Source organism: Podarcis tiliguerta (genome assembly GCF_965153285.1).
Source record: "Podarcis tiliguerta genome assembly, chromosome: 1".
Lineage (NCBI taxonomy): Eukaryota > Metazoa > Chordata > Lepidosauria > Squamata > Lacertidae > Podarcis > Podarcis tiliguerta.
In genome coordinates this window covers 55,836,422-55,855,322 of record NC_139534.1, presented here as the reverse complement: position 1 = coordinate 55,855,322, position 18,901 = coordinate 55,836,422, and the positions used below count along the sequence as shown (strand labels likewise).

At 47.0% G+C, this 18,901-nt stretch overlaps 1 protein-coding gene across 7 annotated transcripts; it reads left to right on the top strand.

The window, feature by feature from the left end:
• The first annotated feature begins 792 nt into the window (after positions 1-792).
• Positions 793-18,202, top strand: CABP2 (calcium binding protein 2). 7 transcript variants are annotated; one of them, XM_083416530.1, is made up of 7 exons: positions 2,495-2,619; positions 9,261-9,434; positions 11,106-11,136; positions 12,269-12,403; positions 13,526-13,635; positions 14,841-14,988; positions 16,779-18,202. In XM_083416530.1, exons 2-7 carry the CDS (start codon positions 9,318-9,320, stop codon positions 16,802-16,804), a joined length of 567 nt encoding a protein of 188 aa, XP_083272656.1. In that variant the 5' UTR covers positions 2,495-2,619; positions 9,261-9,317; the 3' UTR covers positions 16,805-18,202. The 7 variants fall into 7 exon arrangements, with proteins under 7 accessions (XP_083272650.1, XP_083272656.1, XP_083272654.1 ...); XM_083416528.1 differs by lacking the exon at positions 2,495-2,619 and adding an exon at positions 6,277-6,355; XM_083416529.1 differs by lacking the exon at positions 2,495-2,619 and adding an exon at positions 6,522-6,889.
• Positions 18,203-18,901: the final 699 nt, after the last annotated feature.

Sequence of the window (18,901 nt, the reverse complement as noted above, 5' to 3'; positions counted from 1 at the left end):
TCGCCAGCTTTGCATTGAATAAACCATGAGTTGTCTGCGCAACAGCCCCAGTTGCAGCGCTGCCAGGAATCGCATCTCTGCCATCCGGAGGGCCGGCGAGGTGCCAAGGACCACAGGTGGGGTCCGACTTAATTGACTTAGCCACAGAGGCTCCTGCTTAGAAATGGGAGGGCTGCTGAGGATGTGTCAAGGAACAGGCCGTCACGGAGTGGGAGGGCGAAAGGAAAACACCACAGGACTTGATGAGGAGAGAGCGGGGCACAGGGAAGGCACTTGTAAATGTCAAAATAAAACGAGATGCTATAGATGTCGGGCCACAGAAGAAGGAAGGCCATTTTTTCCTGAGGTGCGTTGTTTCAAAACAGGCCACTGGACAAAGGAGAGCCGGGAGATGTGGGACAGAAATATTCTTTACTCCTGCCTCATTTCCCCACAGCCCTCCTTTCTAGCCCAGGGGCACACACACAGGTGATGCCATAGAACCTGTGCTCAATCTGTGTTCTGTGGCCTTTGATGCCTCTTGAGTTTCCTGCTCTAGGGGGGTTGTTTTACCTTGTTTGCAACATTAGTGAAAAGCAGAACCAGGCCGGGTCGTGTGTCTGACCTGATAAGCTCAGATTCCCTCCGCATCCTCCTGCTTCAATCTCGCTCTCCCTGCAGTAACGAGAAGATGACTTGATTAGGTTTGGATGGAGAGTGGGGGAAAGAGCTGTGGCAGGAGCAGGTGCCCCCCTCCCTCCCTCCCCTGCCAGCCCAGGGACCTGGGGAGCACAAGTGTTGATCCCTTAAGCGGATTTGCCCAGGGAAGATCTCTGAGGCGGAGAGCAAAGAGGAAAGGTGCCTCAAGGAGTGAGGAGATAAGGAAGGAGCAGGGGGTCAGGAGGAGGGAAAGAGGAAGGAGCTTCAGGGGGAGGAAGATGCTGGAGGGAGGAATGTAGAACGGGAGCCAGGCAGGTATTGAAAGTGGGGGGCTGGTGGGGTACTTGTTACTTCAGAGAAAGATCCCTAGAAATATGGCAGGCAGCTAGGAGAGGCAAGCACCCATGTGAAGGAGCACATGGCTAAGTGTGGCAGCAACACAGAATAGTGCGGCAACCAGCAAGAGACAGCGAAACAGATGCATGGCTCTAGGGAGGAGAGTTTAGGCAGACCCAAGAGTGCAGTAGAGAAGGTATGTGAGGGTAGGAGCCAGAGAGACAGATCAAGGTAGTGTGGAGAGGAGCTAGGCCTTACCAGAGAAACCTCAGAGACTGTCTGCAGGAGGAAGGGATAGAGAAAGGGGCCGAGCTCTTCCCCGGCTCTCAACATGTTCTTTTTTCTCCGGGAGACCCAACGGCAGAGCAGCGAGACACCGGCACTGAGAGCATCCCGGGCTCTTTCGCAAAGCGGTTCTCACCGACGCTCCAAGAGTGCGCGGGCTCGCAGGACAGGCAGTCAGGCCCGGGAAGGAGACAAGCGGCTCATGGAGCCAGCCAGATCCAGGAGCACCTCGGAGGCAACCACCGCTGCTGCCGCCTCTGTGGCCCTCTATGGCACCCAACACCACCGACTGGAGGATGGAGCAACCTTGATCAGAACGGTCGATCCCAAAGACCAGCTGTTGCCAGGGGTGACGGGAAGGGCCAGCTCAGCTCGCGTGGAAGATGAATGCCCAAGCCTCTGGGCGATGGAGCCCATCCTCACCTCTGTCTTTGGGCAGGTAACTGGGCCAAGGGAGGCAGGGAGGGGACAGAGAGGGCAAATGGTGAGGGGACTGAAAATGGAGGGTTCTGTGAAGCTGAGGTTCCCCAGCAAGTCATGGGCTTTTGTCACATCCCAGGAGGATGTCACCTTCTCTTCCTGCAGAAAAAACGCCTAATCCTCTGCCCCCCCCCATCTCAAACATACGATGGGGGATCAACGCTTTCACCTTAAAACATGGTATGTCCCAGACTGAAGAAAGAGCTAGTGAGAAGGGAGACCTCCAACATCTTGAGTCCCCAAACTGGGACATGTGTCTTTCCACCCATACTCCCACACAAGTTACTTGACCCATGCAAAATTATGGAGCCCAAAATATATGGGTTTTTTTCGGGGCATTGATCACATGGTGCCCAAAAACTAATCTTTTAGGGTGCCACACAAAATCATGGCCCCGAATAAAGCACTTTTTTGAGAGGAGCACTTTTTCGGGACACAAAATTGCACAAGATCACAGCATTCAAAATGGCTGCCGTGCTCTTACAGTGAGAAAACAGGATGTGGCTTTTTATCATAGTTATTGATATGCCAGGTTACAGAGATAAGGTGTGTAAATACTCTCCAAGGAGTTCACTTGCAGCTGACGAGAATACAGGAAATGGCACCATCACATCTCCAGGCCCTGCTGCCTTAATGGAGCCTCATGAGCTGGATTGAGCTGTGTTCTTGGACAACACAGTCCCAAAATGGTGGGTTGAGTTGCCCCCATTGACAAGTTGTATAATATAATTACTTTTAAAGTGGCCGGCGCCCTAGTGAGGTGGTGCAGGAGGAAGTGATACTTGGCTTTCGGTGCTGAGCAGAGACCAGGGAGGAGTGTCCAGTGGTGGTGCTGGAGGCAGAGGAAGGCTGGATCAGCACCATCCATTTGTCCAGCTGGTAAGTGGTTGCTGGGCTGTGTGCAGGCTCTTCCACAGCATACCAATACTGGCAGGTCAGCAACAGTGCCCCAGGTGTTGATTCAGGCTGGTCCTGTCTCTGACACTGCCTCTTGTTGTCCTCCCATAAGAATGTGGGGGCCCTTCCCTACTGGCGCTACTCAGCAGTAGCATCAGCAGTACAGGGAACACCCTATTAGTGCATGTTCAGCACCATTTTTGGTCCCAGAGGGGGGGTAGAACATGGACGGAGTGGGGCAGAAGGCATGGCATGACGGTGCCAATGTGCATGGTGTGTTGGCACGCAACTCCCACACAAACAGGGAGTTGCCTATACTTGGCCACCCAAATGAGGGAGGCCAGTGTCCTTTTAAAAAGTATGTAAAGGAGTCCTCTCAAGGGCTGTCAGGTCTGAATTTTGGCTTCATGATACAGAATCATAAGAATGAAGAGTGTGCAGGAGCCCTGAAGCTGTCCATCAACAGTTCAGGCAACTTCCCTACTATGGTGAGATGTATTAATTGGTGCCTGGCTGTGTTTCACTCAGAGTAGATACTCAAGGACTCTTGAGGGGCATGGCCTGGGGAGATGGGGTCTGGTGCGCATTAAGTCCTGAGGGCTGCATAGGCACTGTGAAATTATCACCTTGTATATTTGATGGGACAAAAGAAGAGTGCTAAGAATGTGAATTCAATACAGTTAAAGTGATAGTTTGCAGAAGTTGAGATTTGTTGTTTAAAACCTTGAAATTTGACCTTCGCCTTGGAAATGTGCGTCAGAATACTTGGCAGTCTCTTCACTTACATATAAAAAGTCATAAGACGATCTTCACTAACCTGGTGCTCTCTAGCTGTTCTGGACTACAACTCCCATCAGTCCCAGCCAGCAGTGTGACTCATTTCTTTTATCCTATAAATCTGCAAAACCTGTTTGACTAGTAAAAAGGCAGGGCAGGAAAAAGTGTTTGTAAATGCTTTGTACAATGACTTGCTTTATCACACCACCATTGCCAACTCTAAAATCTGTAGCCCATGAGCTGTGAAACACTTCAGATGGATCTAGACTTATTTTATATCCTGCAGTTGCTTAAGGAAGTTGCTATCTTTCTTTTAAGGGGGTGGACAGGGGGAGATTTTCAAGAAAAAAAGTAGTTAGGTCAATCTCACTTAATCCAGTTTTAACATGAACTGTTAAGATTCAGATACATTTTCACAAATGATATTAGGGTTGTCACTCCCCAAATAAGGGTCCTGAACATCAAAACTAGCCTCTGAACGAAAATTTCCAATTTCCCTTCTGCATTGCAGGGGGGTGGGGTGGGGAAGCAACATCTGCAAGTAATGCATTAGGGATGAAGAGGAGTTCTTAACGTCACTCATGAAAATGCACAGTGAGTCTATAAATAATACAGTGGATTCTGCTAACTGGTTCACATCTTGTGGCCAACCAATAAGTCTGACTGACAATTGGTAATGCACGCTTCCCCTAGCCCTGTCCCCGCCCCACCCTGCCCCCACCGCCCCATCTCGCTCGCCCAATAATGTGGCTGGGTCTCTCAGCATCAGAGCTCAGTGGACGCAGCCACTCCCTGGAACAAAGATTTGAAAATCTCGTTGATTGTCACGGGAGATTATGGCCTGACTGCTCTGAGGGGAGGGGGCATGTTGATGGGCAGCCATCCTTTTCAACCGCTTATAGACAGCATCTGAGTGGGGCTTTTGGATGTGAGTCAGGAAGGACAAGGCGGGACTGGCCCTCTCCTTCCTGGGCCACTCTGGAGTTAAAATGCTTTGAAGAAGAGCTGCTTGCTTTCTCCCTGCTCTCTCTGCTTTAGCACCATCTATGATTGAGTTGCATATAATCCTGAGGATTATGGCTGTGGCCCACGCCCTCCCTCCCTCCCTCCCTCCACCCCCCTCTGTTCACTTTCCCTTAATATTCTGGATATATTCAACAATAAAAACCCTGAAAATCCCCAAAGCGTCTAAACCTCCCAGGAAGAGAATCACTTGTTACTATAAAAATATATATATCTGCCATCGGCGCCAGCTGCCTCCAGCCCCATACTGTGCTCTGTGGGATGGGGGGGACTTAGCAGCCATGGGCAACTGCACCAAAACACCGGGCAGGCGGCTCTCCAAGGTAGGGGGAGAGGACGGAGGGGAGGGTGCCCCTTTTCATCCTTACATCTTCATGCCTTTGTGTCGGAATCCCTGTGTGTGGCTGGTTCTCTGCATGTCTGTCTGTCTACTTTCCTCGCTTCCCAGAGTGTGTGCATGGATTCCTGTCAGTGGTTGAAGCCCTATGGCTGAGGTCAGTTATCCGAGGGAACATGGCGAGAATGCTAGGCCCCTGTGGTACCACTCCAGATGGGGGGCTGTGGCATCATCTCCGATACCTACGAAGGCCAGGTTCCAATGCTCCAGGTTATTAGATTGAAGGCAGATGTGTTCTTCAGAATAGTTTCTGCAGAGGGCTTCAGTGACCCCCTTTTCTCCATCTACTAGGTCCCGTTTTCTCTCATCTACTTAGTCCTTCTTAGGCCAGCATCTAGATCCTCTTTGCTTTTCTTGCATCTAAGCAAACAATAACAACCTCAAACTCCTAGATTTCATTCAATGCTTCCTTCTTCTCTTGGTGTATCATACAAGGCCTGTTTGTGGATTGTGTCAATGAAGATTCAACCAGGTGAGCCTCAGTATGCTCCTGATACAATAGAAGTTCTATGGGCATTGGGTGTCACAGTGTATGGTCTCTCTCATATTCTTGCATGTCATTGTATGGTATGTATTGCCATCAGTGCCTGAGCAGAGAAGGGGCATGATCAGTGGCAGATTTATGGTCTGGGGGACCTTTGGGAGGGGCCCCAGTTCATTCACTTAAATAAATGTGACCACGTCTGAAAATATGAAGGAGCTAAATAATGGGTTAATTCATTACATGGATTATCTTTTCTTTTTTCTTTTTTCTTTTGCTATTGTTATAGAGCTGGGGTAACAGAGTTTGAGGGTGCAAGGGCACCCATAACTGCTAGAGTTAGTGAATGCTAGAATTCAATAAAGTGTTATAATTTATATAATATTTAGCATATTGAAGGAAAGATGCCAGGCCAGTAGAAAAATACAGGCTAAGCTCCTTTTCCAGGCTAGGGGCTCACCTAGGATAGAAGCTGTTAAGCATGACAAAATGTGTTGATGGCCCATCACAGGAAAATCCTTGGGTCTCTTCCAATGGAGGTTGCCACTGTTACACTGAGCGATGAAGATGATGGGGGTCACCTTTTAAGACTAGGCTTGGAATAGCAGCTAGAAAGGGGACAAGCAGACAGAAGGGGAGCAGTCCCTTGGCAAGGGTTTTTTTCTGGGCAGGAGAAGCAGGAAGGGGAGATCTCCATGTGGCGCTGGCTGAGAGATGCTGCGCTGAAAGGCCAGGGGTGTAGCACGGTGCATTTTCCTGGGGTGGGGTATGCTGCTCACACCACCCTCCCCAAGTCAGCCCTGTGCCACTTTGCAAGGCTGGGATCATTCCAGCCTCACAAAGCGGCTTGGGGCTGGAGGGCTGCTTTTGCCCTCCATGTCCTGGCCACCCCCCCCCCGGCACTCACATGCATGCTCTGCCCCTGCCAGGAGCCATGACTGGGTGCTACTTTAGAACCAAGCTCACTGTAGCTATGGGAAGGGCAATGAGGGACTCTTGGGGTGTAATGTTCTGCCTCCCCTCTATTGAAGGCTTCAGGTGTAAATATGTGTAAAATGAACCTGCCACTTCCCTCCTCCTTGCGTCTGTCACTGCCCAAAAGGCAGCATTGGTGTGAGGTGTGCAGTGACAGCAGAGCAGGACAGTTGTTGGGGAGCTGTCCTAGTCTGTCCTTGGCATGAGCCCCATGGAGATACAGTGGTACCTTGGGTTACAAACACCTCGGGTTACAGACTCCGCTAACCCAGAAGTAGTACCTTGGGTTAAGAACTTTACCTCAGGATGAGAACGGAAATTGTGCGGCGGCAGCTGGAGGCCCCATAAGCTAAAGTGGTACCTCAGGTTAAGAACGGTTTCAGGTTAAGAACGGACCTCCGGAACGAATTAAGTTCATAACCAGAGGTACCACTGTATCCTGGTGGGATTGATCAGATGAGAAGGAAGAGTGGGAAGAAATCAGAGAACTGGAGGACAGCAGCCCACAGAAGGGGCCCAGCAAGCTGGGAGGCAGTGGTTAAGACTTGTGAGAGATCTCCAACCCTGCAAATGCTAGGAAGCAGTTTGCCCCCATTTTTGTATATATCAATATTATTGAATTTAACTGTGTGTGTAAGAGAGAGAGAGAAAGGAGAGAGAGAGAAAGAGAGAGAGAAAGGAGAGAGAGAGAGAATACCACAGTAATAGCCACATTACTACAGTATAACCACATGAGGGACCCATCAACTATACCATCCAACCATATGGGTGAGGAGAATGTTACTATACATAAGTCCTCTTTTCCAGGGGCTGTGTGTGCAGTCCCCCCTAGTGAATTAGCACTGGGTAGAGGTTCATCTGTATTTAGTCAGAGTTAAGGGATATTAGCACTGCAAAGCTACATCAGTTTTATTCAGCTGTCATGACTTATCCCAAATAATGAGTTTAGTGAAATGCTGAGAATTCTGGTAAAGATCTCTGCGTAAAACCGCAGTTCCCTGGGAGTCCTTAGGGAAGGAAAAGGACTGTTTAATAAAATGTAAGTCTGTGGTGCAGATGTGTACGGAAAGATACAGAGGGACTGCCAAGAAATGTAGCAATTGTGCTAGTGCATTCTTCTTGTTGTTAGAGCATATGTGTCATTGCTTTGTGTGTTAGTGTGAGAGAGAGCAAGAGAGCTAATTGTGGCATCTCTCTCTGTATAGTATGTGGAGACATTTCCCCTAGGAGGACTCAGATTCAGATGACTCACAGGCCATCTCATGGGGGGGGGGGAGCCCTGGGCATTCCCTTCTTCAGTGTCCTGGCAGTGGTGGATTTAGGGTAGCACAACTGGTTCCGCCAAGGGGTCCTCTTCCAACCTCCTCCAAGCCTAGTAAGTGCTGGGCTTTGGGAAGGAGGCATGAGAGCTCTGAGAGGGTCCTAGAGTCCTCCCACCTCCTTCTCAAAGCCTAGTTAGCACTTGCCCAGCTATGGGAAGGAGTCAGGAGGACTCCAGGACCCTGCCAGATCCCTGTGCCTCCTTCCCAGCCTGGCACCTCCCTTACCTGGCTTTGGGAAGGAGACTTGGGGCTTTGAGGGTATCAAATTTTGGCCCCACACAGGGCACCATATTACCATAATGCCTGTGAATTTCCTGTAGCTTTCCCTTTAAGACTTGCCAACAGCTGTCCTGGGGGCAGAGCCAATGGAAGGCAAGTTGTTGCCAACTTTCTTAAGCCTTCTGATAATTCTTGTTCTCTGTTGCTAGGCTGGCCTGCAGGACCAAGTTTTGGCTTATCAGCAAGGCACAGATCCTTATGAATCTTTATGGTTTTTACATAGGAGGACAACAAAACCACAAAAAATCCCGGAACACATATTTGAAAATAGAGATGTTACCTATGATTTGATGGTTGTTTTTTTGGGGAACCCTTGTAACAACAACAACAACAACAACAACAGTAATACTACTACTACTACTACTAATAATAATTATTTATTTATACCCCGCCCATCTGGCTGGGTTTCCCCAGCCACTCTGGGTGGCTTCCAACAGAATATTAAAATACAATAATCTATTAAACATTAAAAGCTTCCCTAAACAGCGCTGCCTTCAGATGTCTTCTAAAAGTCTGGTAGTTGTTTTTCTCTTTGGCATCTGGTGGGAGGGCATCCCACAGGGTGGGTGCCACTACCGAGAAGGTAGTGCCTTGGATCCATAAGGATTGCCCTGGAAGACACTGTATCTCTGATTTTTATGGGGCGGTCAATGAGGATAGAGGGGTTCAATGATTTGGGGATGGTTTTGCAGGAGAGGGGGAACTCACTTTGAAATCACACAGTTTTAAGAGGCTCCATTTTGTCGGATCTAATGTGTATTCATTTGAACATGCATTCTTCCACCCCATAGTTGCTCTCTTTCCCTCTTCCAAATTCCTTTCCTTTCTGCGCTACGTTATTGGTTGCTTTACTTTCTGTCCATCTGCTCAGGTGCCAACCTGAACTTTGAAAAGCTCTTTGAACTGAGAGAGGAAGCAAGAGGGAGTGTCGCTCTTTCAACTTCCTCCTTCAGCTTCATGAACTTTTCAGTGAGAAAAATGGTAATTATCCTCACCATCTCATGACAAAGGGGGCAGTGGGCGATGTTGGGGTAGGGAGCTCAAAGGCTTTGTGGCCACCAGAGGGCCCCAGGGTGGGAACCCCAGCATTGTGGAGATGGAGGTATGCCTAATTGTGGCAATTGCCCAATGAGCAGAGATGCTGAGGCACTGAGATAAATTTAAGGATGAGAAAAGTGGGTTTCTTTTAGGGAGAAATTGTGTTATTTCTTGTTTCCCCCTTTGTTGCTCCCCTTCCCATACTCTCCATTACCAGATACCCTGCTTCCCTAAAACTTCCCAGAAGCCTGGGCCTTAAGCACCCAGGTGCTGACAGAGGGGGAAATCGGGGTCTCTAACTGTACTTAGCTAATTGCAAGCTATGCTACAGGAGAATAAGCAGACCTCCTCCGAGGCTCCCGGCTCCCCTGCCTCTACCAGCAACGACATGGACGAAGGGGCTGACGGCACGCAGTATCCGCCATTGCAGAATTACTCGGTCCTGCATGGCTTGGTGGGGCCAGCCTGCATCTTCTTGCGCCAGAGCATCGCCATCACGCAAATCGTATGTATTGCACATCTACCGCTGCACCATTTATACTGAGCATGAGAGTGTAGCTGCCCCTTCTCTGTTTGCATGGACTGCCCTGCTCCTCAAACCTTCAGAATGCCGCCATGCTGGAACATAGCTTGGGCCTGTTGTTGTTGTTATTTATTAAATTTGTGTACCGCCCTATACTCGTAGATCTCAGGGTGGTTCACAACATAAAATCACAATATAAAAAACAGAAAACACATAATAAAAGCAAAAACAAAGAAAACCCAATAATTAAATCTTACTCTTTCTTCCCTGCGGAGTAATCTTCACTGAGGAATAAACACGGATAAGGTGGCATAAGAAATCAAACATAAGTGTTATATTTTGCTACAGGTACCGGTATATAAATTGGGAGGTTGATGTGTGCCACCGCTGTTCAATCCATGGACTTATGGAAGAAAAATCGTTCATGCCATGATCTAAAACCATGCAGATTGCATTTTGCAGTATATAAACTACGTAATTCCTACATGGAAATAGGGTAGTGAAAGGGTGCCTTCACTGAGTCCATGTTGCACAGGTTAACAGCCAGACAATGAGGCAATGTTGGTAATGATCGGCACTTTTGTTTACGGCTTTAAATGGTGCAAAGCTCTTCACATACATTATCTTATTGCAATCCTTACCTTGTAAGGTGGGATCGTATTAAATACCTATATATTACAGATATGTGGGAAGGGGGGCAGACTGTGGTTGACAGCGCGAGCGATTTCCTTAAGGTCTTTTAGTGAGTTCATGGAAAAGCCATGACAAAGGGCTTCCTAAAACAGGCCATTCAGATACCCTTTCTTTGGTGCATCCACGATTACTGTATTTGTGCTCATTATACTATTGGGGCTGTCAAGTACATTCCTGCTTTTAATACTGTTTGCGCCTGGGAAGGTTTCACTTCCATACAGTGTATGTCCCATAACATCCTTCTGCAACCACACAACTTTTTTATACCACAAATATCCTGGTTTATTTCTGCCCTGCTTTTGTTGTGCTGTAGCCTTTCTTGACAGTAACAATGTGAGAGCATTGGAGCAACATTGCAGAACAAACTAAAGCAGAACTGTATAATTAATGCACTTTTATTGTGGCAAGAACGTGTTGCAATATACACCCATATAGAGCACTCGCCTGAGGGGGCTGTTAATAATCTCTTAGCCACTGAAACGCACCAGCCTTTGGGCTGCATTACATAATACACAGGGAACTATCACTGGAAGAACAACTCTTGCCCCTATTGCCTTTCTGCAGGGAGCCAGAAGGGCTTTCCTCCAGGGAATTTGTAGCCACAGTATTCTGACACAATATTTGCATGGAATCCAACAGTGATGCAGTTTGACTTGGTAGGAAGCCCCTTTAAGCATAGTGGGACTTATTTTGAAGTAAGCACACACAGAATCGGGCTGCACAGAGTAACAGTTTTTTTCTGTTCGTAGAGTGGGCAAGGAAGACTTTCTTAATCTGGGACAGCTTCTGACTAAGAGATCAGTAGATTGGATGTGGGCAGGCAAAGCAGATAGATAGATGATAGATAGATGATAGATAGATAGATAGATAGATAGATAGATAGATAGATAGATAGATAGATAGATATAGATGATAGACAGATATCTGTTTTATCAACCTGTACTCTCTTTCTTTCCCCAGGACAGAGAGCTGCGACCAGAGGAGATCGAAGGTAAAAAGAAACATTACCTCTTAAGGTAGGGTTAGCCAACATGGTGCCCTCCAGATGTTCCTGGCCTACAACACCCATCATCCCTGATAATTGGCCATTCTGGCTGGTGCTGATGGGATGTGTAGTCTAAGAACATCCGGAGACCACTGTGTTGGCTAACCCTGTCCTTGGGGAACCTCATAGATCCTGCCTTGCTCATTAGTCATTAGTCCAACCAACCAGAAGTCTACTGCATCTGCTATGCTTCACTCAGCTTCTTTGGTTTCGCTTAATGCTCTGCCTTGTTGCTTTGTCAACTTGCCTCTGGCTTCCTTATGCTTTGCTCCCATGTCTAGTTGTATGAATCCCTTGCTTTGCTTTCCCCTTTTGCCTCTCCTGGGCCCACCACCCCATCTAGAGGGCAGCTATCAGATATCCAGTTCAGTTCCTTGACTCTAATTATGTACTTAGCCCTCATATGAAAGTTCTGATTGGACTAGCATTGAAAATCCCTCTAGCGGCACTGTTGTTGTTGTTGTTAATATGCCACCTATCTGACTGGGTTGTCCCAGCCACTCTGAGCAGCTTCCAACAAATTAAAACATCAAATACAGTAGAACATCAAACATTAAAAACTTCCCTATACTGGGCTGCCTTCAGATGCCTTCTAAAAGTCAGATAGTTGTTTATTTCCTTGACATCTGATGGGAGGGCATTCCACAGGGCGGGCATGACTGCTGAGAAGGCCCTCTGCCTGGTTTCCTGTAACCTCACTTCTCGCAGTGAGGAAACCGCCAGAAGGCCCTCAGTGTTGGATCTCAGTATCCAGGCTGGACAATGGGCATAGCTGTCAACTTTTCCCTTTTCTTGTGAGGAATCCTATTCGGAATAAGGAAATTTCCCTTAAAAAAGGGGAAGAGTTGACAGCTATGACAATGGGGGTGGAGATGCTCCTTATGGCCAAGGCCATATGTCTCTGGAGCTGAACTCCAAAACTGAGGAAGGGCTGTTGGTGAAACATAGCAGCTCTTTCATTCTGTAGCAAATCAGGTGCTAACTCCATCACTCCCTTCTCATTTACTTGGTGTTTGCAAGACACAGGTGCATTACCTGCTTTCCAGGGGGATTCTTATTGCTTCCCTTCTCTTTCCAGAGCTAAAGGAGGCCTTCCGAGAGTTTGACAAGGACCATGATGGCTACATCAGCTACAAAGACCTGGGGGAATGTATGCGAACCATGGGCTACATGCCCACTGAGATGGAGCTCATTGAATTGTCTCAGCAGATCAGTATGTTCCTGGCATTACTGAGTTATTTTCGCAGTTGCTGGATCAAGTTTGGCATTCCAGCAAAATGAGCACACACAAAAAGGGGAAGGGGAGGATGCAAGTACTTCTTGGATATCTCTCCTTAGAGGAGAGGTAGGAAACCTGTGGCCCTCCAGATCTTGTTGGAATCCAGATCCCATTAGCTACAGCCAGGGCCTTGCAGAACCAGGCAGAGGCCCGGGCCGGGTAGATAATGTGCCCCCCCTTTTTTTACCCTGGGGATAACTGAAGTCTTATAAATAAGTAAGTATATAGATAATTTTCACAAAGGTTATGCTGACAAATAATTATATTTCAAGGCTTGAACCGTATCTGCATATAAAGACAAAATGGAAAGTATAGATATACAATAGTATATATAGCCTCCGTGTTCGCCCCAGTGCATCCCCTGCAATTGTGAATATGCTGACTGAAACCCCCCTTTGGAATCAGAGGCCCGGGCCAAGTGCCCCTCCCCTCTGTCTGGGCCTGGCTGCAGCCAGCATATCCATTGATCCGTGATGCTAGAAGTTATAACCCAGCAATAGTTGGATGGCCATGAGTTCCCCACAGAAATGTCAGAGGGGATGAGGGGGCAGCACTAGACTGTGGCCTAATAATAAATAGTGTTTAAGCATCTGTATAGGGTGTTCAAAGCATTTCACACATTATTGTCTTCAGTAATCCTTATAACCACCCTGTAAGGTAAGAGATGTTTATTACTTGAGATGCCTGGTTCAACCAATCAGTTACTTTGCATGTATAATAAACTCAGTTTGGCAGGAGCAGCACCTAATTACCAAGTGCAAAATGGTGGTGTGAATCAGCTGATGCAAGGACATGTCATCAGCTGTGTGGCTTTTCTGAAGGGACTCAAGAGTTTGCATTCATGGGAGCCTATTCACTCTCCTGGATGGCTGCATAAGCAGATAAATTCCACAAAAGAAGTGGCAACAGAGGGGGTAGGGATGGGAACGGCAGCACAAATGGGAAAATTCTTCCATTATGTTGGTTGTGAATTGTCCCAGAGTATAATTATATATACTATAATATCTAACACAGCACTGCTTGGCTCTGGCTGAAACTGTTTTTCTGTATCTATAGCTGGAGGGAAGGTGGATTTTGATGACTTTGTGGAACTGATGGGCCCCAAGATGCTGGCAGAAACGGCAGACATGATTGGGGTGAAAGAACTGCGGGATGCCTTCCGAGAGGTGAGAGTCACATGACTCAACTCAAGGGACCAGAGGAGAGTAGCATCAGACGGTGGCTGGGTGGTATCTTGAGGAATCTTATTTCTCATTCTGCTGTCCTGTTTTCTCATGTAGTGGTTCTCCCAGGCAACACAAAACACAAACATAGGGTTACTATATTCCCAAAAGTGAAAATCCAGACAAAGTTGGCTTTTTTGGTCAAAGTTATTGACCTTTTTTGGGGTGCTTTTGGGGATTTTTACAGCATTTTTCCTTAAAAATTGCCATAGTTGCCGTATGTCTGGGTTTCCCTGGACATGTTGCCAGTTGGGCAAAAGTCCGCCCAGAATGATGCCATTTTGACAGCCTGATTCCGGGAAAACCTGGATGTATTGCAGCCCTACACAAACAGTTCTCAGCTGCTTCATTTGATTTCATCAGTGCCACTTAAAGCACTTCACTCTTGCTGGTGGTGTACATGTGGCAATCATGAAGGAAAGTGGATTGACACTGTCACTTCAGCCTTCCTGAAGTTTTCCTGCCACCTGCGAACAGTGCACCCACCCACCCATTATTTTGTGCTTTGGACTCTTCCAGAAGATGGGGTTGTTCAGCATTCATCCTGATTTGCTTGCACAATGTTTAAGCTGTGGTTGGACTAGTCTTTATGGAGCATTTGTTTTGATTTCATTGAATCTGTAGAGTTGGCAGGGGCCCTGAGGGTCATCTAGCACAACCTCCTGCAATGCAGGAATCTCAACCAGATCATACATGACAGATGGCCATCCAAACTCTGCTTAAAAACCTCCAAGGAAGGAGAGTCCACCACCTCTCATGGGAGTCTATTCCACTGCCCAACAGCTATTACCGTCAGAAAGTTCTTCCTGATGTTTAGTCGGAATCTCCTTTCTTGTTGTTTGTTTACAGGGTAATTATATAAGAATCAGCCTTCGTCCTGATTTTCTTACAGGGTGTTTACATGTCTTCCCAGCAAGCATTCATTCATCCCACACTTTTTAATGTGTTTTTCTACTACTTTCCAAACTGCAAAAAGTCGTCTTCTTTTTATTAAAAAAAGTGGTTTTGTCATTCCAAGAGAACAATACGCTTCCATCTACTTCAATTGCGCTCAGGGAGGTGAGCACAAGAGACTGGAGAATGGTGTGAATATGGTAGATGGTTAAACAAGGTGCTGGAATCAGCGTTGTTTATTTGTTTCCTTCCAGTTTGACACAAATGGCGATGGACAGATCAGCATAGCTGAGCTAAGGGAAGCCATGCGCAAACTCTTGGGACAGCAGCTGAACTACCGTGAGGTGGATGAGATACTCAAAGATGTTGATCTGAATGGGGATGGCCTTGTGGACTTTGAAGGTATCAGGAAAGCCCTTCCTTTGAGGGATGATGATGATTTGCTTTTTCTAACTGGGAAAGAAGTGAGGATTTAGGCTGGGAGGAGGATCTCATCCTGCTTTTGAAAACTAATGCAGGATGCAGAGTAGGGGTGGGTAACAATTTTGGCTCTTTGGGCCAAATCCTTATCTGACTGCCCCCCGTGGGCCAACTTTGACTGATGGACAACCTGCCTATTGAATCACAGGATGCCATTATGATATCAAATGGTTGGGTTTTCCTCCCAACCTGCTAAAATCCTGTGTGCAGTAGTCCCCAAATGCCCAACAGGTTGCTGAATGTTGGAAACACCATTCTTGCCTCTTTGAGAAGCCCCAGGCATGGGGCTTTGTGAGTCCTGCCAAACCAATTTGAAGTCTGGCTTTTAGAGGTATTGATGGTGTGAGCAAGTTGCCTGCAGGGAACTCGTATGCAGCTACCTCAGCAGGCTATGCCATTGCCACCCATCAGCTGGTGCTTGAAGCTTGCTTTCCCTCGCCCATGCACTATCGCAGCCTTCTTGAAGTCTTACAGTGCACTGGCAGCCACGTCTCTACCTGCCCCACACCTGATATCACTGTGGGGCCGGTGGGCATGGTTTGGGCAAAAACAGCCTTATGGGCCACATTTGAACCCCTGGGTTGGGCCCAATTTTGGCCCCTGTTCCATAAATTCCATACCTGCTATAGATCCTTGATGCAGGAAAGAAAAGGAAGAAAGTCAAGACTGGATTTAGGAGGAGTCACTTCTAATTTTGAAGGGATAGTTGGGAATTGGATCATAAAAATAACATTTGGAAGCCAGGGTTCCTAGGTTTTATTTTAAACCAGAGGCTTATTAATATGCTAATATATTCCATGCTCTGTATGCAGTTCCCTTCAGTTGAAGTTGCACAACTGAATGACAGAATCAGGTTTTGCGTGTACTGTGATGGTGTCTTCAGTGACAGCACTCTTCCTTTTCCCATGCCCTTATGGGAGAAAGTTAATATGTTTATTATTCAGGGACATCACTACAGCAGAGTCCAAATCAATTTGCACTCTGTGAAGCAAGGAAAGTGTTGAGCAGCGTTTGCCCTTCATCAACAGTGTTGCTTCTCACAGCTGATTTACATTTTTAAATGTTTTATTGAAAGATTTTTCTGTAAGTAACAAAATTACATTTTTAAATTATAGCATCCTTCATACCAATCAATTACAGTTGGTTTGAGACCCCTTTTTTGTAGACAATGTGGGGTTTTGGCAGGGAGAGAGGAGAGGAGAGAAAGTAGAGAAAGAGAAAGTTAGGCGGGGGAGGTAGGGGAGATGAGAGTCATTAAACTTTCATTCTTTGCAAAATATTGTTCTGTTAAGCTCAATGGGAATTTAGTGAGCCTCAATCTGCATAGCCCTGTCCTGGATTGTATTTCATGGTCATACTAGAGCAGCCTTCCCCAACTACGTACACTTCAGATGTTTTGCACTACATCTCTCATCATCCCTGACCATTGGCCATGCTGAGGCTGATGGGAATTGTAGTTCAAAACATCTGGAAGGCACCAGGTTGGGGAAAGATGCTCTAAAATGTGACGGAATGTTAGAAGAGTGGGATGGGATATATGGAACTGAGCTGGATGGATAGACAAACAAACGGATAGATAGACAGACAGACAGATGGTGGTTCCCATACGTTCTCTAGTTATCTATAAAAGAAGTCCCTCTTCTGGGCCAGCAGCTGATGGAAAATGCTTTTCTCTCCCCTCCTGATGACATATTTGGATCCCCTTCCTGCAGAGTTTGTACGGATGATGTCTCGCTGAGAGCAGCCAGCAGCAGCCCAAGGCTGAAGTGCCTTATGGAGAGGAGAGACTTCAAGCTGCCGTATATCCTGATCTAACCATCAGGAGCAATGGCAGCATGCGAGAACTTCCTACACATCCTGTGTACCCTGCTTGGAGCCAAACAGCCACTCCTAAAGTCCAGAGACTTGCATCAGCTTCAGCACCTTCAATGACATCCTTGACTGGATCTCAAGACTGATACCCCATCTACTGTTTTAGAGACAGCCACGACCCCAAGCTCTCAGGCTCTGGATGTCTTTGTACCTTGCCTTTACTCTGTTCTCTGTAACGCTGACCTTTCACCCCAAGCATACCTTAAGAAGGAACAATCAACCAACAACAAATCTCCCTTAAATATTCTGCATGCAATGGTGTGACAATATTTGAAACGCTTCACCGTCCTATTCCAAGAGGGGCTGCTTTCCTTTCCTTTTCCCCTCTGTAAATGGTGTTTGTTTTTAAAAGTACATTGTTCTCCACTGTGGCATGCTCACCCCCATCAGTGACGTCCTTTCTAAGTGCAGTGGAATAATGGCAAGGAGTTGGCTTGTGGTCCCAAACAGAACAGGGATTGTTCTGGAAACTGGATGGGCTGGCGCTCACTGCCTGCTATTAAGCCAACCGTTGTGACTTAATGGGATCTATGGTGCATGAATGTTCATTAGGTTTACTGGAAGTGGCAACTGTGTGATCCAGAGGTGCTTGGCCCTCAAAAGATCTGGGAATCTGACATGCAAAACCTTTGCCTCCCAAAACCCAGGGACTGCTTCTGTCTCTACAAACAACAAGCTGCTTTATAGATTGCCCTTCAGCTGTCTGACTATGGCATATTCAGCGACTACATTTCCATCCATATTTGGGCCTGGAATCCCCATCTCCTTGTGATTTTCAAACTGTGTTCGGGAGAACCCCTGGGGTTCCTTAGAAGCTTAACAGAGGCTACTCAATGAGAAAGTCAGGACGGATTTTCCAGCTTGCCCATTACTACCAACTGTCTTCTGAACTATGCAGCCTCAGGGGAGAGTTGGGTGAGCTCTAAGTGAACACCTGAGAATCCTTTGCCAAAATAAGAAGATTCAGTAGCAGACAAGTTGATGTGGGCAGAGTTGCCCGAAGTTAGAAAATCCCAGTGCTCCGTTGCTGGAAACATATTTTCACTTTCCTATTGAAAATCAAACTGTTCTGTCAATTCAAATTCTTGTTTCAGCTGAAAAGACCAGTGCATTGGAGGGAAGATGATGGCCTCAAACCTACATTTCCCTCTGTTGTGAATGTGACTCACATTGTTCATTTTTTTCTCACATGTGTAATACCATACATTTAGCTGTATCCAAACACACTCAAGCAAGCTTAATAAATCCAGATTTGTGCATTTGGTTCATGCATATTATCCCTTTTTTTTGTAGCTTCCTGGTAGACACAAAGATTAATCTTAGCTATGATCATACAAGGACCTACTGATTTTGTCTATTTTATCTATGTTAGGGCTGTCACCAGAGTAAAGAAATCTTTACCAGTGTGGTGTAGTGGTTAAGAGCGGTAGTCTCGTAATCTGGGGAACCGGGTTCGCGTCTCCGCTCCTCCACATGCAGCTGCTGGGTGACCTTGGGCCAGTCACACTTCTCTGAAGTCTCTCAGCCCCACTCACCTCACAGAGTGTTTGTTGTGGGGGAGGAAGGGAAAGGAGAATGTTAGCCACTTTGAGACTCCTGAAGGGGAGTGAAAGGCGGGATATCAAATCCAAACTCCTCTTCTTCTTCTTCTTGTGATTTGTTTTCTGTGTCACAGTTGGCATTGTCTTAGAGATATTCTGTCCTGTATGAGGAAGAACAAGGAATGCCTGAAAGAAGTGTCTCCTGCTAATTAGCAGAATGGATTCAGCTAAGTTGATGTGCACACAGAACGAGGACCACTCATGCAATGGGAGCTTCCCTCCTCTCCTCCCCAATCTGCTCTGGAGTGTTGGGGGAACCCACAGAACAGGATTAGGGAGTGTGCAGGGCGAGAAGAGGGGTGAAAGGCCCATTGCACAAGCAGACCTAGCTCCACACATGTACACCCCACTTAGTGCTATGT

What these genes read in the sequence shown, in the direction of transcription:
- CABP2 (XM_083416524.1), top strand. Translation starts at nt 1,307, where the DNA reads ATGTTCTTTTTTCTCCGGGAGACCCAACGGCAGAGCAGCGAGACACCG. An exon ending in TCACCTCTGTCTTTGGGCAG is followed by an intron (nt 1,700 to 11,105) that starts GTAACTGGGCCA and finishes TTCTTTCCCCAG; the next exon opens with GACAGAGAGCTGCGACCAGA. An exon ending in GCGACCAGAGGAGATCGAAG is followed by an intron (nt 11,137 to 12,268) that starts GTAAAAAGAAAC and finishes TTCTCTTTCCAG; the next exon opens with AGCTAAAGGAGGCCTTCCGA.